Raw genomic sequence first — 26,550 nt, forward strand, 5'->3', positions numbered from 1 at the left:
AGCAAAAGTCATCTGTCCCTAGAGTTGAAACAGAAAATCGGCTTTGGCACAAAATACTGTGATGATACAAAGAGAAATCCGCTCCCACTAAAAGAGAGGGAGGAAGCTCTCAGACCCAAGTACACCCACAGATGCAAGGCAGAGCTTGGCTGCCATAGGAGGGCAAGCGACAGTAACCCTAAGAAAACTGCGACCTTCAGTTCTACATACACAAAGGCCTGCCCAAGTCTCGAGCTAGTCCAGAAGTAAAAATCCCCACTATCTCCATCATGAGCCTCCCACTAAGTCACAAAGCAACAGCAGCCTACATGGTGGAGAGGTAAGAACATGGAGAGACTTTCTCTGTGACGTGAATATGCAAGATGTGCTGAAAGCTGACAGTCGAGCAGCAACAGAGAAACCATCCACTGCCAACCCAGTCCACACACAAGGCATAAAGTAGCAGTAGCAGCTGGAGTTTTGAGTTGTTGGTGCACTGAAGACAACCCAAACAAAGCAAAACTCAAACCAAGGTCAACTACTTTACTAGACTCACTCAATCCCTGACACTAATGACTAATAGAAGAAGCATGACTGTTTCTGAGCTTAAATATTATTTAGCTCTTATTCGTCTATATATGGTGTCTGGGATTTAGCTTTTCGTCTTCTATAGACAATGTCTAGGATTCAAAAAAAATTATAAGACACATATATATATACAAAGATTAAAAAAGTATCAAGAGGTAAAGATATCAAGAGATAAAGCAGTCAACAGAGCCAGACCCAAAGATGCACCAGATGTTCAGACCTATGAGACAGGTGATTTAAAAGTAATGTTAAATTAATTTTAAACTTAAAATATTGATTCTTAATCAAATTTTATATTGTATGTTAGTTATTAATATGTTAATGATTTAACACATGTAAGGATCTAGTATAAAGGCACTTGAACAGGTGTGATATTTCAGCAGAGAAACAAAAGTACATGACAGCAGGGATAAGACATTTCTTCAATAAGCAGACCAGCAGACTGCACAGAGCAGAGGAAAGAATAAGTTAACTTGAATATAGATTAATAGAAATTATCCAAACATAAGAAAGAGAAAAAAAAGATGAAAAAGATAAAACAGAGCATGTTCCTTAAATATGCCTGGAGTTTTCTTTCTTGAGAGGTTTTAGACTATCAACTCATTTAAAACTTAAAAAAAACCTCGTATTATTTACTTTTCTAGAGTAGGTTTTGATAATCTGTGTCTTTCAAGGAATCTGTCCATTTATTTTAGTTGTTGAATTCACGGACATAAATTTGTTATGTAATATACAGTGTCCTATTTCTATTCAAATAACAACTTGAGGATCTGCAGTAATGCTCCCTTTGTCATTCCTCATAGCGTTTATTTGTGAGCTGTATTGTCCAGTATGGTAGCCACTACCCACATGTGGCAAATGAGCACTGGAAATGTGATTAGTTCAAATTAATGTGTACTCTAATTATAAAATACACAGCAGATTTTGAAGACTTAGTATAAAAAAAGAATGTTACATAGCTTATCAATAATTGTTTATATTGTTTATATGTTGAAATATTTTGCATAGGTTAATAAAATACAATATTAAAATTGATTTCTTTTTGCTTTAGTTAATGCGGCTATTGGAAGATTTTAAATTATATATGTCTCCCATGTTTACAATGGACTGCATTGAGCTAAAAGTTTATCATTTTTATTACACTTTTCAAAGTACCAATTTTTGGTGTCATTCATTTTTATTATGCTTTTCAAAGAACCAATTATTTGCTTCATTGATTTTTTTTCTCTATTGCTTTCATTTTTAAATTCCATTGATTTCTGTTCTTCATTATTTCTGTCCTTCTGTCTGTTTTGGGTTTAATTACTTCTTATTCTTCTAGTTTTTTTATATGGAAGCTTAAATCTTAGAGAATTTTATTTATTTATAATAAACATTTAATGCTAGAACATTCCCTCAAGCATTGCTTTAGCTGTGTCCTACAAATTTTGATCTGGTGTTTTCATTTTCATTCAATTCAAAATATGTTCTAACTTCCTTGGTGATTTATTTGACACATGAGTTTAGAAGCACAATGATGTCCAAATACTTAAAATTTTTCAGCCAGGTGCAGTGGCTCACGCCTGTAATCCCAGCACTTTGGGAAGCCAAGGCAGGTGGATGACCTGAGGTCAGGAGTTCGAGACCGGCAAGGCCAACATGGTGAAACCCTGTGGCCACTAAAAATATAAAAATTAGCCAGGCATGGTAGCAGGCGTCTGTAATCCCAGCTACTCAAGAGGCTGAGGCAGGAGAATCACTTGAACCCAGAAGGTGGAGGCTGCGGAGAGCTGAGATCGCTCCACTGTACTCCAGTTTGGGCAACAGAGTGAGACTGCATTTGAAAAAGAAAAAAAAAAAAAAGAAAGATTTTTCTAGGTATCTCAATAATTTCTAGTTTAATTCTGTTGCAGTCAGGATTCTTTCAGGATGTCAATACTTTTAAATTTGTTAAGACTCATTTTGTTGTCCATAATCTGGTCAATCTTGCTGAGTGTTCCATGTGCACTTGAAAAGCAGTGTTGTTGGGTGGAATGTTCTCTACTCGTCAGTTAGGTCAAGGCGGCTGATAGTGTTGCTCAGGTCTTTTATCCTTAATGATTTTTGCCCACTTGTTCTATCAGCTACTGACAAGAGAGTGTTGAATTATTCAACAATATTAGTTTCTCTTTGCCCTTTCCATTCTAGCAGTTCTTGCTTTACGTCTTTTGAATTTCTATTAGGATTACTATATTTTCTTGATGAATTAACCCCTTAATCTTTATTTAATGTCCTTCTTTACACCCAGTAATATTCCTTGATCTGATAACTACTTTGCTTTTATTCTAGCTACTCCAGCTTTTTTTTGATAAGTGTTTCCATAGTATTTCTGTTTCCATCCTTTTATTTTAACCTGCATCCTTATATTTCAAGTGGTTTTCTTATAGGCACGTTATAGTTGGGTCTTGTGTTTTTATTCAGTTAATTTCTGCCAAATAATTGGGATGGTTAGATTATTTACATTTAATGTGATTTTAATGCTTTGATTTAAATCTACTATGTTACTATTGTTTTCTATTTGTTCCATCTGTTCTTTGTTCATCTTTTAATGCCTTCTTTTGGATTGAGCGTTTTTAAAACTTACATTTTATCTCCATTAGCAGCTTATTACTTTTACCACTTTTTGAATTTTTTTTTTTAGTAGTTGCTCTAGGTTTTATAATACACATCTTACACTGTGGTAAGTGTAACTTCAAATGATATGCAAAACGTATATTGCAACAACCTTAAAGTAGTGTACCATCATTTTCCTATCTCATTATTTGTACTACTGTTGCAATGCATTTTTACTCTGACATATGTTATAAAGTCCACAATAAATTGTTATTATGCTTGCTTTAGATATAGAACATAAAAGAAAAACATCTTTAAAATTACTTCCAAGTTTCCCATTCCCAGTTTTTTCTTTCTGTAGATTCAGATTTCTATCTGTTATTATATCCCTTATGCTGGAGAGACTTTTAACTTTTCTTGCACTGTAGGTCTCCTGGTACTACATTCTCTTAGTTTCTTTGTTTTTTTTCAAAAGAGTCTTTATTATACCTTCATTTTTAATAGACATTTTAGATGCATTTAGAATTCTGAGTTGAGAGGTTTTTCTTTCAGCAAACATTGCTCGGTTGTCTTCTGTCTTATACAATTTCTGTAAATGTATTTATTAGCTTCATTCCTTTGTATTAATTTGTAATGTTTCTCTGCTTCCAGCATTTTCTCTTCGTCTTTGGTTTTTAGCACATTGGCTAGGTATGTGTAAGGGACATTTGGTTTGGTTTGAGGTTCTTTTGCTTCTTGGATCTGTGGTTTGTTTAGAAAATTCTTGGCCATTTAAATCCAAAGATGTCTTCTGTTCTTTCTTTCTTCTAGGATGACAGTTACAAGAATGTTAAATTATGTAACCTTGTTCCATAGCTTTGTTAATCCTGCACAATTCTTGGCCATTACTTCTTTTAAAAATGTCTTCAGTTTTGTTTTTTTCTCTTTCCTTCCTGGAACTCCAAATATGTTAGACCAGTTGATGTTATACCAATAACAAATCTACACAAATGTTCTGGAATATCAGATAAAACTCATTTGGAGGCCATCATTACCCTAATACCAAAATTAGACAAAGGCAGTAACAGAAAAATAACACTATAGTGCAATACCTCTCATGAAGACACATGCAAAAGTGCTCAATAAAATATTAACAAATTGAATCCAGAAACATATAGAAAGGATAATGTATCATGACAAAGTGGAGTATATTCCAGGAATGCAAGGCTCATTCAAACTTTAAAAATCAATCAATGTAGAATTCCACAAATAAACATATGAAGAAAGGCAATATAAAGATCTCAATAGATGCAGAAAAACTACTTGAAAAATTCAACAAATTAGAAATAAAAGGGAAATTTTTTGATTTAATAAAAGAAAATAAAGCTAATATCATAGACAACAAGACAAACTTATTTGCTCTTACCACTACTACTCAACATCATGCTGGGGTTCCTAGCAAGTGCAATAAAACAAGAAAAAGAAATAAAAGGCATATAGGGTGTGCGGGACAAGGCGAGGGAGAGTATTAGAACAAACACCTAATACATGCGAGGCTTAAAACCTAGATGACAGGTTGATAGGTGCAGCAAACCACCATGGCACATGTATACCTAGGTAACAAACCTGCACATTCTGCACATGTACCTAGAACTTGCCCAGTATATTTTTTTTTTTAAAAAAAGGCATATAGATTAGAAAGGAAAAAATAAAACTGCTTTAGTTCACAGATGATATGATTATCTACATAGAAAATGCTAAAAGTATACAAGAAAAAGCTACTAGAACTATAATGAGTTTAGCAAGTATATTAGTCCCTTTTTGCACTGCTATAAGGAACTTCCCTGAGACTGGATAATTTATAAAGGAAAGAGGCTTAATTGACTTGCAGTTCCACATGGTTTGGGAGGCCTCAGGAAACTTACAATCATGGCGGAAGGTGAAAGGGAAGCAAGGACCTTCTTCAGATGCCAGTAGGAGAGAGAAGAGAAAGAGAAGGGGGAAGAGCCCCTTAAAAAACCACAGGATCTAGTGAGAACGCACTCACTATCACAAGAACAGCATGGGGGAAACTGCCCCCATGATCCAATCACCTCCTTCCCTCGACACATGGGGACTACATGCCCCCCACACGTCAACACGTGGGGATTACAATTCAAGATAAAATCTGGGTGGGGACACAGAGCCAGATCATATCAGCAAGGTTGCAGGATACAAGGTCAATATACACACAAAAATTGTATTTCCATATTCTGTGAATGAACAATTAGAAAGTCAAACTTTAAAAACATACCCTCTACAATAGCACCAAAAAAACTCACTTAGTTACAAATGTAAAATACATCCGAATCTGAAAATTATGAAATACTGATAAAGAAATGAAGGAAGATCTAAATACTTATTAATGTATACTGAAAGAAATGAAGGAAGATCTAAATACTTCTTAAAATACACTGTGTTCATGGAGTGGAAGACAATAAGGTTAACATGTGAATTATCACCTAATTGATCTATAGATCCAACACAAGGCCAATCAAAATGCCAGAAAGAATTCTGTAGAAATCAACAAGCTAAGTCTAAAATGTAGAAAGATAACTAAAATAACAAAAACAATTAAAAAAAAAAAAGAATAAAGTCAGAGGACTGACACAACTTAATTTAAACTGACATTAAGACAGTGTATTACTGGTGAAAGGACAGACACAAAAAATGATAAAAGAATATCATTTTATCTGATATTCTTCTCAATGGAGAGTTCAGAAATAGACCCACACATATGTGGTCAACTAATTTTCAACAAAGTTGCAAAGAAATTCAATGGAGAAAGGATAATCTCTTCAACAATGGTGCTGGAAAATACACACGCAAAAAGACAAAGTCAACTCCTGCCTTGTACCATATACAAAAAAGAACTCAAAATAGATCATAACCCTAAACAGAAGAACTAAGTCAATAAAACTTCCGGAAGAAAACAAACAAGGAAATCTTGATTAATTTGCATTAGGCAAATATTTCTTAGACTGGTCACAAAAAGTATGAATGAACCATGAAAGAAAAATTGGATAAATTAGGTTTCATCAAACTTAAAAGTTTTTAATCTTCAAGAGACATGGTTAAGAAAATGAAAAGAAAAGCCACCGATTGGGAGAAAATACTTGAAAAACATGTATCTGATAAATGGCTTACATCTAGAATATATAAAGAATACTATAACTCAGTAATACTAAAATATATCCAATAAAAAGAGAAAAAATTAATAGACACGTCACCCTACAAAATACACAAACAGCAGATAAACACTTTGCATCAGATATCATTAGTTAGTAGGGAGAAGAAAATCAAAATCATAATGAGATACGCTGTACACCTATTAGAATAGCTAAAATTAAAACGACTGACAATACCAGATGCTGGCAAAGGTGCTGAGTAACTGAAATTCTCATACTCTGCTGGTAAGAATGCAAAATGGTACCACCACTTTTAAGAACAAATTGGCAATTCCTCTTAAAGTCAAACATATACTTACCAAATGACTTAGAAATTTTTTTTTTTTTTTTTTTTTTTTTTTTGAGACAGAGTCTCGCTCTGTCGCCCAGGCTGGAGTGCAGTGGTGCGATCTCCACTCACTGCAAGCTCCGCCCCCCAGGTTCATGCCATTCTCCAGCCTCCCGTGTAGCTGGGACTACAGGCGCCCGCCACTGTGCCCGGCTAATTTTTTTTTGTATTTTTAGTAGAGATGGGGTTTCACTGTGTTAGCCAGGATGGTCTCGATCTCCTGACCTCGTGATCGGCCCATCTTGGCCTCCCAAAGTGCTGGGATTACAGGCGTGAGCCACCGCGCCCGCCCATGACTTAGAAATTCTAATCCAACGTATTTATCCAAGACAAGTGAAAATATATGTCCACACATATATGTCATATGTATGTGAATATTCATAGCAATTTTAATACTAAAAACTTGAAACAATCCAAATGTCCATCATCTGATGAATGAATTAACAAAATATGGTACATTCATATAATGGGAGACTACTTAGTAAAAGAAAGTACCACTGATACTTCAAACAATATGAATGAATCTTAAAGTATTATGCAGAGTAAAAGTACACTTCTATTTCCCCTAACATGTTATGTGACAGTACAGAAACTATGTTGAAGCTGTAAAACTATTTTATAAGTAGTATATGATGGATTCAATAAAGACATTTCAGCAAACTAAAAAGAATCATTATATTATCTCTTGCATAACTGATTTGAGATTCATACTCACTTAAACCCCAATAAATTATAAAATCAATCATGTATAAGGCATTTCTAAAATGGCAAAGCCTCCAAAATATCTCAAATATAGTTTCTAGTCTCTGAGCACATATAAGTGCAAAAGCCAGAGGGAGTAAATCACAAACTAGAAACAGCAAATAGTCTTGGAAAAATATATTTATTTATCTATCTATCTGTTTTTTGAATTTTAGTCCAAAATGCCCAGCTATGTCCATTTTGATTAAAATGATAGCTTAAGTGTGAGTGCAGCTGGGTGAACATGCATATAAATATTTGCACACATTATACTGGCAATGTGGCAATATATGCATCCAAAGTTAATAAAGATTATACCTGGTAGTGGAATTGAGAATGTATTATTTTACACTTATTTTTTCATTATTTTTCAGTTTTTTCTACTGAGTACTTGTTACATTTATAGCAAAAACTTCAAGTGACGTTTGTGTTGTTTTAGTTGAAGGGTTACTGGAAAGTGCTCAGAAGTTGTACAGGTATTAATCACACATAATACCACAACAGGGCTCCTAAAATAAATGTACAGCAAATAATTTTTAGTATTCCTTGGCACTATTAGGAGCACTTAAATATATCACTTAGTAGGTAGAGAAGTAATCACTCTCTATTATGTATCTTTCTGATGTGTGGGTTTTTACAGGGCAGATTCTTTTAGAGGGCTATGCTTCTATTCTACTTTCATTAACAAATGAATCCCAGGAGATTCATGGCCCGACCTGTGAGATGCACATACTTTATAACTAAACTCTGCAGGCAATTTTGCTTGTGAAAAGTTGGGTATCAAGGGAAAACTGTGAGCAACCTTTAAACATGTTTCCTGCTATATGCTCTATCAAATGCAGACGAGCCAGGGTGGGAGAGAGGCAGAAGTCAAAAATGAAGACTACATTTCTATTGCAGGTGCACAGACCTGCAGCCTCACAAAGAGATCATATTTCTTTGAGAGAGTTATCCATTCCTCTAAGAAGCACAAGTTGGAAGTACATTTTTTGAACTTATGTTACATTGTGAAAGGGGAGCAACTGATTTTAGGTTCAGATTCCAACAGCAGATCTGCCACTGACCTTGAATTGTTAGATCCCATAGTTGTTATGGCTGCAGGAAATTGAAAGGAAGCAAGCCACTGCATTTTTCCCACCCATATACTGACATAGGTACTCTCCAGGGATGGTACTAGTTCAATGAGTTTGAAGAAGTGATTGTCCTTGTTTAGAACTTCATGGAACACTTACTGACAGCCCTGCACTGAGAAATGACTTCCCCCTTATCAGTCTGGTGGAGAGCACTTGATAAAAACCCCTATCATCTTACAGAAATAAATCTGTACCTAACACCAGAGAATCAATAACATATCAATGTTTTCAACTATCGTGTACAGATTCCATTGTGTACTACTCTATCCAGAGCTACGAGTTTTCAAGCACATCAATATACTACAGCAGTAATGTAACCTGCAATATATCATTCCTGCATGAACAACTAGGCATATGCTGATGTTATCAATTCCAGACTGAGAAAAACCATGAAGTGACAATGTTGTCCAAGGACAGCAGCTGCTGACAATGAAAAGAGAACACCTCAAAGGAAAAGCAATTACATAAACCCTGGATTCCTCTAAATATGTGGTAGATGAGATGCAACAAAGAACAATCATATAGTATCATCTCTTTGTGACAACTATTCACCTCTGTTTAGCATCGGGTTCAAGAATGGGTCTTTTAAGAAGGTGATAACTGTGGACAGTATCTTTAAACAGCACTAAAAACGATTTGAGGAAGCAGTACCAGTTTTTACAGTTGGCAAAAGCTTAGGCTAAACTCAGAAAAGACAGAATGAGATTGGGTAGACATATTAACTCAAAGGCCGCTTTCATTTTCCTGCAAAAATTAAATATGTCATCATGCATCACAATTACATATATTTTGACTTTTTTACCATTAAGTCACCCAAGGAAGTAGGTTGCTAGTCCTTCTCTGCCAGTATATTAGCCATGAATTTCCATGGGAACTGTGAAACAATGGAGAACCTGTTATTTCTCTGGAAAGTTTTTACCTTCTCCAAGTAAATTTCCAAATTCCATTCAAGGCTTCAGAGAAAGCAAGGAGCCAGAAAAATATTTAAAAATCAAGTGATACTTTTAAACCAAACTAGGGCCTGTCACAAATATAAAGTAACCAATGTCACTGAATGCAATACACATTTGGTAAAAACAAGGAGAGACTGTGGTATAGGGAGCTTGGGGACTAGCAAAACAGATGTGTTGCTCTACTACATCTTGGGAAGCTCTGTAAAATGACTGTCTTCCAAGTAATGATGACATCAGAATTTATTCTTCGGCTGCTTATTGATTTCCATGATAGAATTGCAACCTCTCATATTGGAACTCTCTTAAAAACACAGTACTTCCTATACGATTAAATGTGTCACCCAGCAAGCTCCATCTAGCCTTCTACGCATCTTTAAACTTAAGAGAGATAAGATGCATTGTACAGGCTTATCTTACCGGAAAGCTTTTGGTCCAAAGTACATAAAGAGCTCCTTCCCCAAAGTTTCCACGCCACTGTAAACGTATCCATTAAACAGGCTGCTGGCATCATTATTATTCAGTGCAGAAGCCTAGTAGAAAATACATATACACACATAAACACATATACACACACACTCTAAGCAAAATTATAATTTAATTCTTAAATGTGTTTATATTACTTCATGCCCAGCTGCATTCCAATGAGAAGAATAATCTCCAACAAGTCAGGTAATGTAATCGGCTGTTTACATACATTTTGTCAAATTACTATGCAGTCATTTAAAGGGAGAGAGAGGCCAAAAAAATTAAGTGAAAAAAAGTAATTGGCAGACAATCAAAATAAAGTTTCTTCCAGGACCATACAGCTCTGTGCATATGAAAAGAAAGCACAGGAATACAACACGAATGTTTTAAAACTAAAAATTGGAATACAGGTTCTTCCATTTCTAGAAGTATAGCCAAGTTCCCTCAAAGAGTGGTCAGACAAAAACAGCTACAAATGATAGATGATAAAATATGAAAACAAAGTATTTTTAACTACACCAGTGAACTGTTAAGCTAGTATGAGATAATAAAAGGTCAAAACCTAAAAGTGGGAGAGAACCCTGAGAGGTAGTAGGGAGAGTCCTGAAGCCAGCATGTACCCTAAGGGCATTGATTGAAACTAAGGAATGAGAGCTTCAATCTTTATGTCTTGTGAGGGTGCAGGAGATCAGAGATAAAAACCTGGGGCCCCCTGAGTAAGGGTATCTAATTTGAGACCTGTCCTCTTCCAACCACAATGTTAAGAATAAAGAAAAAATCAACTCATATTCCCTTTCCCCCATCAGCCTTGCACAACCAAACAATACATTGTTAGAATTACAACACCTATGCAGAATCCTATAAGATATTTGAGGAAATTATAAACATGAATAAACAGAAAACAAAAATATAAAATACAGGTTCTTCTGTGGGAGAAGAAAAGAAAGGGAGTTTGGTTTAGATTTTAGTAATGCCCTTCTTCTTAAACTGGGTGTTATGTATACTGGTGTTTCTTATGTCATTATTTTTTATTATTTAGATATGTTTTACAAACATTATTTAACTTAAACTCAAAATGTAATAAAAAATGTAAAACTTAAGACATGCATAACTATCATATAAGATAAAACAGGGTACACAGAATTACATCTATGTATTAACTCAATCTAAAGTAATATCCGCATTTACCTCTCACTTCTTCTTTGTTTTTCTCTAATGGGCCTAAGGATCCTCAGAAGATTCTGAATGAAACCTTGGTAGGCAATGGGAGTGGGGAAATGTCAAGATATAATTATAAAACAGCTTTAGATATAGAGTCTAGAAACAAGTCACAATTTTTCCTCAGTTTAAAGTGAAATGATATTGTTCAGTGATTCTCAAACTTTTGGTTTTACAGACATTTGTCATTCTAAATGCTTAAGATGGCATGTCCACTCTATTCTTTATTTCACTAAACTGGACTTTGTTAAGATACAGTCACAGTATTTAGCTCAAAGAGAGATAACAGGGAGATAAAGAAAAAAAGATAGAGATGAGAGACATTATTCCACTAAACCCACTCAAGGTTGAAATAGCTACAGTCAATGCCAGAATTTTCCAACTGCCTACAGTTCAGTCGATGAGCTTTATATAAAACCTTCTTTGTTTAAGGACTGGAGAATCAATCACTGGCTTAGAATGTCAGATAAATGCACAGGAGTAATTAAAAATGACAGCAATCACTTCCTGCTCTGCACAAAAAAGAACCTGTTGGAGACGTAGGTTTTTGCCACCATGTCCTCAAAGCTCAGTCTTTGGTTTCCCTTTCTGGGATGAACTCCAGTACCTATCAATAATTATCAAGCACTGGGAAGGCAGGCTTGAGCACTCAGTGAGGAAAAAACACATTTGCCTTGTTTTCATATAAGTCAATCTTTTAAAGCCCTGAATTGAGAAGCACCAAGAATCTTGATGCTTTTCTCCCTAACAAGGGACTTTAAGTCACTCAAATACACTTCAGGCCAAGTATAGATTATGATAGTGGGTTTTAAGGTAGGTTTCCATGACAACCAATCAGTATGTAAAAAGTTCTTATAAACTACCCAGGACACTTTTAAGATGATGATATACAAAGCAGATATAGATTTTCGTCTCAATATAGATTAGGTTGTACATTTTCAGGATCTCAGATTTAAGTTCTTATTAACATTTTGAACCCTCATTTATAAGTCAATGATCAGAGCCTTGTTTTCCCACCATTCCAATGTCAACAATCTCTTATCTTTTCCCAATATTCTTTACTAGCAACTTGTTTTAGCCATACCCTGTGAAATCTTCTAGTTTTTCTTAGAGCTCCCAGCAGAGGCCAGGTGATGAATGTTAACCCATTTTATACACACACACACACACACACACACACACACACACACACCCTTCTCTCTCTCTCATATATAGTAGCATTCCCCACTTCTTGGGTAGGAAAGAATTTGCTACTACTGCCACTCCTGTGCTTTAATCTCCTTTACCCCTTCAAGTTTTATAGGTTAAATCTGATGCAAAGACATAAGAATTACACATTAGACTTTGGAGACTTGCGGGGAGGGACAGAGGGGTATGAGGGCTAAAAGACTACACATTGTGTATAGTGTGCATTGCCTGGGTGATGGGTGCACCAAAATCTCAGAAATCACCACTAAAGAACTTATCCATGTAACGAAACACCACCTGTTCCCCCAGAAGCCTACTGTAATAAAAATAATAAATTTTAAAAAGTTAAAGCTGAAACTCAACATCTATCTAATGTCTGATAGGCCAATTATGAAATTCTGCGTCAGCTGCCACATCACTGTTTCTCACTGCACCTGACTGGCTCACTTCCCTTCTTCCAAGATGGGAAACTATCTGACTGGCCTGCACTCACTACTTGTCTTCTCCCTGCCTGGACCTTCTTTCTACTACTTAGTTCTGACTTTACCAGGTTTTATAATGGCTGCTAGCAGAGACAGAGAAATAACCTTGAAACAGACAGTGCTGTCACAACACCTAATAAGATAGCACATGAGTCCCAAATGTCTCATGTGAAGTCTGCTCACATCACCAAGTTAACAGCTTTGGCAAGAACTTACACCATTTAGTTAAAAACACCAAAAGTCAACACCTATAACAGTTCATGTTATTCACTTGGCTTTGTCTACAACAAAAGTGGCACGTGACATCTGGAAAGATGATCCTCCTCCCCGTTAAAAATGGCTGTTTACTTGGATAAACTCATTTTAGAAAAGTTTACTGACCTTCCACTATGTCTCAGGCCTTGTTCTAGAGGCTCGGGATGCATCCATAAATAAAACAACTAAACCAGCTGCCTTCATGGAGTTTATGTTCTAGTAAGGGAAAAGAGTAGGCAATAAATACAATAACACAGTATGTTAGGAGATTTGGAAAAGAGATGGAGACGTAAAGGAGAGATCAAGATTGGGGGAGGGTGCAACAGGTTGCAATTTTAAAGGAGCAATCATAATTTCATCAAGGAATTGAAATTTGAGCAAGTTTTAAATAAGTGAGCCATGCTCCTGGCAAAAGGAATGACAGAGCAAAGGCCCTGCTATGCCATGGCCCAGAGAGCAAGAGGAAGAGTAGTAGACAGATTTTCTAATTTTACTCTATCAGTTCTGAAAACTCTGCCAATTTCCTGGGGAAGTTTTCTACTCCATGAAGACAACTACCCCATTATCAAAACACCCAAATCGAATTCAGCAGTACTGCCCCACTGAGTTTTGTTGTAATTGCCAAATGAAAATACCTACAGAAATAATAAGTGTAAAATTTTTTGAACCATTGAACCTCAGACCACCATATGACATACATTTCAGGTGAGATCAATTGAAAAAACAAACAGGAAAAACCTGACAAAAATGAGGGTTCTTAATGGAAACCTCAACTTCTTTTTACCCCAATATTAAAATGCTTAGGACTCCTAATAATGTTTATTAGGAAGAGACACAAAACCAGCCGTCCTGATTTCTACCAGAGATTTTCCCCCAGGGAATTCCTATGTGATAAATGAGCCTATAAGATCCTGCCTCAAGATTCTGTAAAATCTACACTGTGGGGAATATGGTTCCATGTACAGTTTATGAAAAGCACAGCTGAAACATCTCCCATAACCAATGCTGGGGGATAGGCATTTTTTTAAAAAGTTTTTATTTCCAGGATTTTACGCCTCAAGGCATCAAAGGTTATCCTGGAGCAGACATCTATATCTGCAAATCTGCTGTCATCTATCAGAGATTTTAGCAAGTTCTAACCATGGTGGACGGGCACGGTGGCTCACGCCTGTAATTCCAGCACTTTGGGAGGCTGAGGCAGGCGGATCACCTGAGGTCAGGAGTTTGAGACCAGCCTGACCAACATGATGAAAACTCTACTAAAAGCACAAAAATTAACCGGGTCTGGTGGTGCATGCCTGTAATCCCAGCTACTTGGGAGGCTGAGGCAGAATTGCTTGAACCCAGGAGGTGGAGGCTGCAGTGAGCCGATCTCTCAACAGCACTGCAGCCTGGGTGACAGAGCGAAGACTCCATCTAAAAAAAAAAAAAAAAGTTCTAACCGTGGAAAATGATGTGGCCATTTAGCAAACAAAGTTTTGGTGGACAGTGCTTCAAATCTTATGGTTACTGGGCCACTTATTAACAAGAAAAAAGGTAATACGTTCCCTTGTAAATAAATTCTCTTGTGAAAGGAAAAAGAGTCAAAAATACAAAGCCCCCAATATACTTAAATGCATGAGACCATTATATATTTTCACATGGCTGTCAATGGAAATTGAAATATGTTGTCCTAGCTGACAGAGCCTCAAAGAGAACCTCCAACTAAAGTCTTAAAGGTGTAATACATGTCTTGTTTGTTCTACTGGTGTTTTACTCTATTCTCTGCAATTAAAAACAACATACGATATGATCTTTAAAAAAATCAAAACTCTGAAATTATAAATGTTGAAAAAAGAGGTTTATTGCCTGATGAATGTTAATATTGTAACATATATGTTGACAGAAGAGCAAGTGAAGGAATTCACAGGTAGATATTAACTTACAGAAAAACATTAACCTAAAAATATCAAATGACTTCAGTGCAGCAGAAACTCTTCTAGCTACAGATGCCATATGACCTTGGCTTGAATATGTTTAAGAATTCCTTTTTTCATACCTGATGGTGTTTGGGTATTAAAATGAAATGTTAGTAAAACCTCTCTCTTGCTCACATATATGGTTTGTAATTCTCTCTGGGGCTAGGGTTTCCCCACCTGGACAGCAGGATAATCTTGAGGCTTTCTACCTGCCAAATTTCACATAGTATTTTCTAAACCACTGTCATAGTACTTACTATACTGAATTATTATTTGCCTGTGACTTGCATTTCTCTCCCATCGGTCTATAAGCTTTCTGGGGACAGTAACAAGTTTAGCTAATATCCTTGATGGCTTTACACAATGCCTGGGGTTCAGTGAACATTTGTGGGATTAAATAGATGCCTCCTCCTTTAGCTCTGAAAACCAAGTGTGACTTTAAAGTATACACTCATTGCTTCCCCTCCCACCATCCCCATCCTGCTTGACTTTTCCCAAGATATCTTGGCAAAATCTTCTACTCTACCATCTACTTAATCTCCTTTTAAAATTCATTAACATCCCAATATCTTATTTTCTAATTACCTGTAATGGAGTGAGAACATAAGAGGACCAAATTCTCATGACTACTAAAAGTCTTAACGGAAGTAAAATAGAAGTAAAATTCTATTTTACTTCCATTCTACCAGAATTTCCCATAAAATTAAAAGAACCATATGGGAAGGTTTAGGGAGGAGTTCCTCTGTGTTTAGCCACCAGTCCTAGAATGCCTGGTTTTTATTTGACATGTTTACTTAGCATTTAAATTGTTGCTCTAAAAAGATCTAATCCAATACAGTAGTTCTCACTTATCCAAGGTTTCACTTTCTGTAGTTCCAGTTACTCGCGGTATATATAGTACCATAAGGTATTTTAAGACAGAGAGAGATACCGCATTCATTTAACTTTTATTACAGTATAACTGTTCTATTAAGAATTACTGCTATTAATCTCCTACTGTACCTAATTTATAAGTTAAACTATCATAGGTTGTATGTGTAGGAAAAAAGATAGCATATATAGAGTTCGATACTATCCATGGTTTCTGGCATTCACTGGGTGTCTTCGAATGCACCTTCTGTGGATAGGTGGTACTACTGTGCTTAATTTTGGTTTTGAAATGTCATATAAAGATTTTTTTATTCAGTTGTCTATCATGCGGATGGTTTACCCAAGTCAGTGGATTCCTGGTACTTTATCATTTCTAAAATAATCAGCTCTGGATAATATACTTGGGATAAAATAAAATTTTCAACTTATGATTGCCCATTGCAAGCACCGGCATATATCTTTCACTGTCCTTTTAAAACTCCATCTTAAGGTAAAATTCTGGTATACAGGTAATGGTTTGTTCTACCTGTTTTAATAGCTATTGTGTACAAATTGGGCAAGGCTTTTGCAATAAACCTAAGATTTATAAGATACTCACTTGTCCTACCACAGAATCTAGGGTTATCCCTTCTCTCTACAAGCTTTTGCTGCCCAAATTCAAAAACTAATTTCCATAAGCCTGTTATCTTTGCTATAACTATACACAATTGCCCAATATACATTTGACTGTCTCATGTTGACCCGTATAATCTATTACTGTATTATCTGAACATTTCATCCTTTTTATTTTTTTCTGAAATAAAGATGAAAATCTGCTTTGACACAATTTTAAGTATGATTGAGAAGGGTTCACCTTCCCATTTTCAAGTAGCTTAATAATATGAAATCTTCAAAACAACATATATTTTCAGAGACAGCACATGATTTATTGTGCTGATTACCATTTATCCTGCCTATCCATGGGTGGACAAGGAAGATAAACTTTTCAGAGCAGAATAAGACTTTTCCATAGATAAATGTTTCAACTCTAGTGCAGTTAAGTATTTTCCCTATAGAGAAGAAAATACCATATTTACTTTCATAGTCTCTCCTCTTTTCCTTACATGCTTTTCCCCCCAATACAACAATACTTTAAACTGGTATACAGAGATCACTTGTATACCAGTCTAAGTCATCAAGGAACATAATTTTAAAATGATTTCTAAACATCAAAATAGGGGTCCTCAGGCCTAGTCATCAAAACATATTCTACAATTTTCTAAGTGCAGGGCCTTCAAGCACTTACTGAGAGATTAAAGACTTTGTACCTTATCTGAAGGCATCAAATGATTACAAACCCTTCATAAAAACAGGGTGTTCCTCAGATAAGTGGGTCTGGTGAGAAAGCTCTGATCTAGAAGAAAAAGGAACAATTCCCAGGATGTTTATTTTGCTAGGCACTAAGCTAAGAATTTTATATGCTGCTTAATTTAATCCTGACCAAATAAGCTAAGATGTGACAATAAGCATCTCCAGACGAGGAAGTAACAAAGAAATGGGAATTCAAAATCAAGATGATAGATGTTCTTGTCTCTACAGCATACCGAATATGTTCATCTTGGATAAAAAGCTACAATGGCCATGGAAAATCACCTCCCCTTTTTCCTCCTTTGTAAGAATGTTATCTGTTCTCTGTTATCCCTTGTTTCATAACTCCATAGGATTCTGGATACTGATAATGATGATCTTGAGTCATTAAGGAGAAATCATTATCAGTATCCATTTAAGAAGGTAAGGAAGTATATAATGCATGCTCTCTAAATTATTTAGGTATCCCCTTCAGATGCTTAAAGAAATGAGCCTCATTTTACTGGAAAATGAATCTCTGTAGATTAGCTCATTTCTTTAAATAATGGCAATAAAATGAGCCATGATTTTTTCCCCGCACTTTGAAGATGGAAAATTTACTACATGGTTTATATTCTGGTAGTAGGAATTTCCATATAACATGCACAACAAAATATACACATTCTCATAATGAAAGATTCCAAATGGAATTTATTTCTAAATCTTTAATCATTTTGCACTATTCAAAACCTTGCTCTTCTCCATCCATTCAACTTTTATTAAATGTCTCCTCAGTTCCTGACACTGTGAAGCATATATAAAGACACATAGCTGGCATATTAAATACATGTATCAAATTTTAAGGAGTGATGGAAATAACCAGACCATGTTTCAAATAAAATGAATGCTTATAAATAAACTGTTTCATATCCTGTTTTGTGAAATTGAAAACACATGCAGATTAAATATTTCACTAAAATATTGTATCCACCCAACAATTAAAATCAAAGGATTGACTTTTCAAAGCTCATTAACCAGCTATGTGCATTTATATTCCAACATTGTTTCTTACCATAAGGTTCCACAATCTCCAGCAGAGTTTTATGCAATTTGCTTACACTGTTGCACAATTTTATGCTGACAAGACAGTGGATCATAACTCAGAACAATAATATAGTGCACCCATGACTAGCAGATGCTGGGATCTTCTATGGCTAGGTTTTCTCAAAATGAGGATCAGTTGTCACAGGGAGACATGCATTCAAGTGTGTTCTCGATAAACTTTACACTGGAACAAAGAAGAATGCTATATGACAGAGTAACACTTCATTGCAGCAATAGCTACTGAAGTAGTGTTTCTTGGTTTGTTTTTTGGTATGATTATCTGAGGTTTAAATATTTTATTTTGAATACCCATTAAATATTTCTTTAGCTCTCATTGGTAACTTTTTCCATGTTTACTGCACTGTAAAGAATGCAGTATGCAGTTATTAAATTATTTTTAAATGCTGCCTTGTGAAAACTAATCATTGCAAGCCAGTAGCAGAAACATTTAAATAGCTTTAACTCTTTGGCATAAATGCCTAGGAGACATGGGATCATCTGTTACACTAATGATCTTGCCAGAGGTTTGTGACAACCTACCATGTTTTAATGAAATTTACTAAGGATCCCTCTAAAATGCAAAAGACTCTTCATGTTTACAAAAGGTTATAATTATGTTTTTTTTTTTTTAGATCAAAGCCCCAGAAGATGAAGCCATAGTAAATTATTTAGAAGTTTACCAACAGCCTCAAAGAGTGTATTCCTTCCATGTTGATTTTAAAATCCAGTGTCCATAGAACCAGATTCCTGATCCTAATCATAGAGACCTATTCCAATTTTTAATGCCTCTTTCTATTAAGGTATCAAAAATAATACCTTTAAATGCCGGGCTTTTTATGTGTGGGGTATAACTTACTGAATATTGCTGCCAAGTGATGTTAATAATTGCCTAACCAGTACTGAAGCATTTGTATTACATCATCAGGCTGCACTCTTTTGTGCAATCCAAACATGGTGATGGAAGCTGTTAGAAGAGAATTATCAGAATAGACATAAGAGATTTCACTAAACCGAACAAAACTAAAAATGGTGGTAGACACAGCTAAAAATCCAAGGTTGCACTTCTCTATTTAATAAATAACCACTACTACATACTGAGCATTATGGTGTTCCTACCATTGTATGCTAAAAAAGCAATAAAGATCCTACTGAATCTTTTATGGCTGAGAGGAGCTACGGCATGTTAAGAGGGTAGGCTTTGGAGTTTTTTTTGTTTTTGAGACGGAGTCTGGCTCTGTGGCCCAGGCTGGAGTGCAGTGGCCGGATCTCAGCCCACTGCAAGCTCCGCCTCCCGGGTTTATGCCATTCTCCTGCCTCAGCCTCCCGAGTAGCTGGGACTACAGGCTCCCGCCACCACTCCCGGCTAGTTTTTTTTTTTTTTTTTTTTTTTTTTTTTTTTTTTTTTTGTATTTTTCAGTAGAGACGGGGTTTCACCGTGTTAGCCAGGATGGTCTCGATCTCCTGACCTCGTGATCCACCGTCTCAGCCTCCCAAAGTGCTGGGATTACAGGCTTGAGCCACCGCGCCCGGCCTGGCTTTGGAGTTTTAAAGAAAAATCAAACCCTGGTGTAGCCTCTTACTAGCCATGTGATCTTGAGCAAACTGATTTAAACTCACTCTGAGATTCATATGCCTCATCTGTAGAATCAGGTTAATCCTTTATCATAGGGTTATCCTTTTTCATGACTGAATGAAATATAAGAGCATCTCATGCCTTACCATCAGAGATAATCACAACAAAACTTAAAAGGAAATGTTTAAGCTATTTTTCCTAAAAACCAATGAGGTGATATTTATTTAAAACATTAGGTTGACTCTCACAGCAGAAAGCATATCCTACTCATCTTCGTATCCACAGGAGCTAGCATAAAACCTAACACAAAATACGCTGTGGTTGAATCATGTAAATGATGATATCCCTAAGCATATTCATGTCATATCCACTGCTTAGCCCTCCCATCTTTACTTCTAAAATAGTGATTCTCTTGTCTTCATCTCCACCACCAGCACTTGACACCAAATTTGTCACCTGGATTTCTGCAGTTATCTCCTAAATGAGAGGGCAGTGTCTACTCTGGCTTTCTTTCAGTCTTTTCTTTTTCCTTTTCCAGTCCCTGAGCTGTATAGCTGCTACTCGACCTGCACACCTCAGCTTTTTTTTTTTTGAGACAGAGTTTCGCTCTTGTTGCCCAGGCTGGAGTGCAATAATGCGATCTCAGTGCACTGCAACCTCCACCTCCTGGGTTCAAGCGATTCTTCTGCCTCAGCCTCCCGAGTAGCTGGGATTACACGCACACATCACCATGCCTGGCTAATTTTTTTATTTTTGTAGAGACGGAGTTTCTCCATATTGGTCAGGCGGGTCTTGAACTCCCAACCTCAGGTGATCTGCCCACCTCAGCCTCCCAAAGTGCTGGGATTACAGGAGTGAGCCACTGCACCCGGCCCACACCTCAGCTTTGCTACTTCCCTGGGGAAGCCTTCCCTGATCCTCCTACAAGCCCTTAAAGAACCACGTATCTCTCCTTCACAGAACTTAATTTATATTTCTTTAGGCGATTATTTAATGAATGTCTTTGTATCTTCCCAACTAGAGTATAGGCTCTAAAAGAGGAAGTATTTGTTTTTGCTCCCCAGGTGCCTCGAGTACTCAAATTTTGTTGAATGAGTAATTTTCATAAATATTAATATTCTTAAGAAACCATATAAAATCCATCTTTGGTACCCTGAAACGATTTTAGAAACACTGTAACAATAATAAAAAAAAAATAGGTACAGAGTACTTACTGGCGTATCAAGTCAAAATAAACAAAAGGGCAATTGGAAGGAGATGTAAAATTTATTCTTTTTTCCCAAGTTTGAAAATATATTTTCTTAGACTTAGAACCTCATTTCTTTCAAGTTGTAAGCATATGCTAATTTCATAGCAGGCAACTTTTTCTTCTAGGACCAAAGGCTATGAGGAAGCTTTGCAGAAGAAATTGAAATACAGTAATATTGCATGTATCCATGTATCCATGAAATACAATCATCCACACATCTAAAGGGCTTTTAAAACATGATGCCTTAATCAAAATATTTTTAGTACAAGTTCTGTCCAAATGAATACCACATCGTCTGCAATGAATGCCTGAGTGGCAAGAAGCTGTGCTCGTTTACTTTAAAAAGAAATAAATTCACTTAAGGGAACCAGAACTGGGTTTCATTGCCCCTTAATTAGATGGCAATATGAAGCTGAGTGAGAAGTTAGTGCTACATTTTCTACGTGTAGTTTTAGAATTATATACTAGTTGTGATATACTTACCAATTGCAGAATATTAGGCAAGCAAGAAACTAGAATTTTATGCTAAAAGCTTAAAATGGGACGAAAAAACAAATCAGAGGTAGCAGAGATTTGATACTATCAACAGTAAAAAATGCAGCTGTAGACATGGGAAACCATGTGGGTATCATAAAGGAGTTAAGTAAGGTGACTCGGATAAAACACCTTCACTGGATTCCCCTAGGGCATCTTGCTCAGGCAGCTTCTGCCCAGAGCGCTAGCCCTTCTCTCCTGCGCAGGCGCCCTAGGACAGACTTCTCCCTCCAGTAAATTGACGAAAAACTTTGGGAAACGAAACCTGGGCCAGAGCAAAGAGATGACACTTTAAACCTTGGAACCCTGATGGAGTCTTTATTCCACTTCCCCGTGCTGACTGCATGGCCGGTTACAGGAGTAGCTCACCTGCGGGGAGACCACAGCCGTGGAGGCTGCCAGCGGCAAGGCGCGGCCCTGCAGGCTCCGCAGAGCGCTTCCCCGCACGCCGGTCACCGCCTGGCCCGGGAGCACCCGCGCGCGAATCTTCTCTCCATTCAGAGTACAGCCTGGTCCTTCCACCATCTCTGTGGCCGGCACCCGTGGCCCACTGCTCGCAGGCCCTGGTGCGAGTACTGCTATGCAACTCAACCTCTGCGCGGGCACTGACTGCTCGCAGAGGAAATTCAAATCTGGCGCGCGCCTGGCCCCGCCCAGGCCCGGCCCAGGCTCGGCCTAGGCCCCGCCCAAGCAGCGTCTTGGCTGTTGTTGGGGGGGGGTCGCTCCCTACGGCGCATGCGTTGTGGCTCAACCCCCCCCCCCCCCCCCCCGCCGCCGCCGCCCTAGGTCTTGCTATGAGTTTATTAAGAAAACGCAAACGCGCGTGGGGCGTGGGGCGTGGGGCGTGGAGGACAACTAACTAGGCTGACCTGTAAAAGCAGAGGAAATTGGGACTCGGAAAGTTCTGAATGTATTTTCTGTGCGTTAAAGTTTTGCCCTTGTCTTTGAGCTACTTAGTATACACACGTTTTCTGATCTGGCCCTCTTAATCTGTACTTGTCTGGGACAGGACAGATATGTTACAGACAATCTAGTTTTTGGCCCTGTTTTTGGTATGCTATATTTGGACGTGGGTGGGATGAGAGAAACGAAGAGGAGGGTTTTTGGAACAAACAGCAGAATATATTCTAGTGTCTATATTTAAAAACTCCATTATTAGTTAAGTGAGCCCTACCCAAGTCCATGCACCCATTTTGTTAGGCGACATGCACCCATTTGTTTGCTTTGTTAAAGATAGAGCTTCATATAAATTTGAGGGTAATGCGTAGCTTTTCAAATTTACCCACAACCCTAACCAAAGATGCATACATACATATAAATCTATGAGGTTTATGACTCCATATTGTTTTATAAATTATAAAGTGTATTCTTTTTTGAAAACTGAAATACAACACATTAAAACAGAATGTCAATTTCTAAGTGATTTCGTAAGCATAGCACCGCACTGCAGTTAAACCAGGAGAGCATATACACAGGTGGTTGCTGACTTAGGATGACTCAGCGTAACAGTGTTTTGACTGTATGATGGTGCAAAAGTGACACACACTCAGTAGAAACTGTACTTTGAGTACTCATACAGCCATTCTGTTTTTAATTTTCAGTACAGTAGTCAATAAACTATTTGACACTTTGTTACAAAATATGCTTTGTGTTAGGTGATTTTTCCTTACTGTAGTCTAATGTAAGTGTTCTGAGCACATTTAAGGAGGGCCTCGTGAAGCTATGATGTTTGGTAGGTTAGGTATATTAAAGGCATTTTCGACTTAGTTACTATATTTTCAGTTTACAACGGGTTTATCAGGACATAACCCCATCATAAGTTGAGGAGCATCTGTATACTAGAGACTTGCATTTGAATATACTGAAGACTTGACTTTGAAATTTTGAAAAGTATTAAATCTTTCTCTTTGCAGGGAGAGATTAGTGGTCAAAAGTTGGCTGGATCAGTTTCAGGACTATTTGTACTTTACTCCCTTGTTCAATAATCTCTGTCCTTTGATGGAGAAAAGTCCTATATACCTTTTCCTTTTTCAGAGTTGTATTAGTTATTTATTGTTACCTCATAAATTATTCCATTTGTTATTTCAAAATTTCTGTGGGTCAGGAATTTGGCAATAGTCTAACTAGCCAGGGTCATCCTGGCTCAGCATTTCCCAAGAGGTTACAGTTAAAATATTAGCCAGGGCTAAAGTGCCCTAAAGGCTTTTTGTAGCTAAAAGATCCACTTCTGAGATCAGTGGCTTTCATGGCTGTTGGCAGGAGACCTCAGTTTCTCACCTCATATGTCTCTCTACAGTGCTGCTTGGCTCTTCTAACGAAATGGCAGCTGAGTGTGTGATCCAAGAGAGAAGTCAAGGAGAAAGTTGCAATGCCCTTTATTACTTAGTCACCCTTTATTACCTAGTTTATTATGGTAACTTACTCCTTATTCCATTCATTAGAAGCCAGCCATTAAATACAGTTCATACACAAGGGGAAGGGAATTTAGCTGTGATTTGAAAGGAGGGATATCAAAGAGTTTGTGGACAAATTTTAAAAATATCAACCTGTTCATTTATCTGATTCATCTCATTTCTCTTTAAGGTGTTGGGTACTGTGCACATTTGGGTCAAATACTATCTTTAATTAGTAAGAGTTGGGGACTGACACTGAAGGTATTAAGAGATTTCACTGGTGTGACTGAAAGGCCGAGTCAGATTTTGTTTTGTTTTGTTTTGTTGGCTGGAGTGCGGTGGCATGACCATGGCTCACTGCAACTTCCACCTCCCGGGTTCAAGCGATTCTCTTGCCTCAGTCTCCCGAGTAGCTAGGATTACAGGCACCTACCACCACACCTGGCTAATTTTTGTATTTTTAGTAGAAACGGAGTTTCGCCATGTTGGCCAGACTGGTCTTGAACTCCTGACCTCAAGAGATCCACCCACCTCAGCCTCCCAAAGTGCTGGGATTACAGGCATAAGCCCCTGCACCCGGCGCAGATTTTGTTTATATGTGACTAATCTCTGAGTCCTTTAGTATATCTCTTTGCTCTCGCTTCTTACATCCGATCAAAAGCAAACTTGCATATGCTATGTATCTACAGTGTCTGTAAAAAGACTCCCCACATCATTGCAAGCAAGCCTACCCTGGTGCAGACCCTTGCTACGTTTCAGCTGGACTATGGCACGATCCTGCTAACTGCCATCCTCCTTGCAGTTTCTCTTGTGCACTTTTACCAGAGGAACCTTCACAATTTCTTAAGTACAATTTATTAATTTTAACAAATTTGCTAAATTTATTAAATTGTGCTCTTTGATAACTATATATATATATGTCATTCATGTTTCCCAAAACTCACTTTCTTCATATGGACAATAAATAATACTTCTTCTATACACCTGCATATGATTGCTCTAATTTCCATACACAACATAGCTTATGTGAAAGCACTTTGAAAACTATGAAATACTCCAAAAAAATAAGATAAATTGTACCTACCATTCCCAGAATATACTTTGTACTTTTTTTTTGGGCTCATGCTATTATTCGCACTTTTTTTTAATGTTTGTTTGTTTTGTTTTTGTTTTTGTTTTCTGAGGCTGGAGTGTAGTGGTGTGATCTCAGCTCACTGCAACCCCTGCCTTCCCGGTTCAAGCAATCCTCCCACCTCAGCCTCCCGAGTAACTGGGACTACAGGCACCCACCACCATGTCCAGGTAATTTTTGTATTTTTAGTAGAAATGGGGTTTTGCCGTGTTGGCCAGGCTGGTCTTGAACTTCTGACCTTAGGTGATCCGTCCACCTCGGCCTCCCAAAGTGCTGGGATTACAGGCATGAGCCACCGTCGATGGCCTATTCTCGCCTTTTTAATACCTCCTCTTTTTCCCAGTTTGTTGAAGTTCTCTCAACTTTTTTTTTTTCCTTTGAGATGGGGTCTCACTCTGTCACCCAGGCTGGAGTGCAGTAGCACGATCTCGGCTCACTGCAATCTCCACCTCCTGGGTTCAAGCGATTCTCCTGACTCAGCCTCCCAAGTAGCTGGCATGCACCAACACAACCAACTAATGTTTGTATTTTTAGTAGAGTCAGGGTTTCACCATATTGGCTAGGATGGTCTCAATCTCTAAATCTCATGATCCTTCTGCCTTAGCCTCCCAAACTGCTGGGACCACCATGCCTAGCTAAGTTTTTCCAACTTTTAAGCCCCAGTTTTATGGATATCCTCTAAAAAAACCTTATTGATACAGTCAGAATTAACCTCATATCTTCTGAAGTTAGTTCTTCCGAAGAACTTACCAAAGTTACCTTGTGGTAAAGTAATTTGTGTACATTTTGTACATTTTGGTCTCCTTCTAAACTAGACTCTTATTCCTTAAAGACAGAAGAGATGCTCATCTTTACACTTCCCATAGCAGCCGGGATGCTTTTTTTGTATATAATAGATATTCAACAAATATTTGTTTAATCGAATGATTATTATTAACTTAAGGTTGAAAAATTGGACCATCTGTCCCCAGAGGCCTTCACTGTCATTCTTTTGAATACAGATTTGATGTTTTCAAAGGTCTCTTTTAAACTAAATGTTATGGAAAATTAGTAATACATTAAGTTACTCTGTGACACGCTTTCTCTATTAGAGCAACAAGCCAGTAATCTTGATGTATTCCCTAGGAAATAAGACCAACCGTATGTGCAGTCATTTGTGTACATTACAGTCATTCGTGGCTCAATGACGGGATGCATTCCGAGAAATTTGTCATGAGGCAGTTTTGACATTGTGTGAACATCATGGAATGCACTTTTACAAACACAGAGGGGACAGCCCACTGCACAGCTAGACTATGTGGTAT

General features: G+C 37.3%; 1 protein-coding gene across 1 annotated transcript in view; it reads right to left on the reverse strand.

Annotated features, from left to right (window-relative positions):
* Positions 1 to 22,360, reverse strand: part of NEIL3 (nei like DNA glycosylase 3) — a 53,575-nt gene extending 31,215 nt beyond the window's left edge. The window contains exons 1-2 of the mRNA XM_050790004.1: positions 22,091 to 22,360; positions 9,917 to 10,029 (exon numbers count right to left, since the gene is read on the reverse strand). Of these exons, the coding sequence (XP_050645961.1) occupies positions 9,917 to 10,029; positions 22,091 to 22,246 (269 nt within the window). The 5' untranslated portion in view covers positions 22,247 to 22,360. The remainder of the gene's footprint in view (positions 1 to 9,916; positions 10,030 to 22,090) is intronic.
* Between the last annotated feature and the right edge of the window lie 4,190 nt (positions 22,361 to 26,550).

This window comes from Macaca thibetana, chromosome 5 (genome assembly GCF_024542745.1).
Source record: "Macaca thibetana thibetana isolate TM-01 chromosome 5, ASM2454274v1, whole genome shotgun sequence".
In the NCBI taxonomy this organism is placed as follows: Eukaryota; Metazoa; Chordata; class Mammalia; order Primates; family Cercopithecidae; genus Macaca; species Macaca thibetana.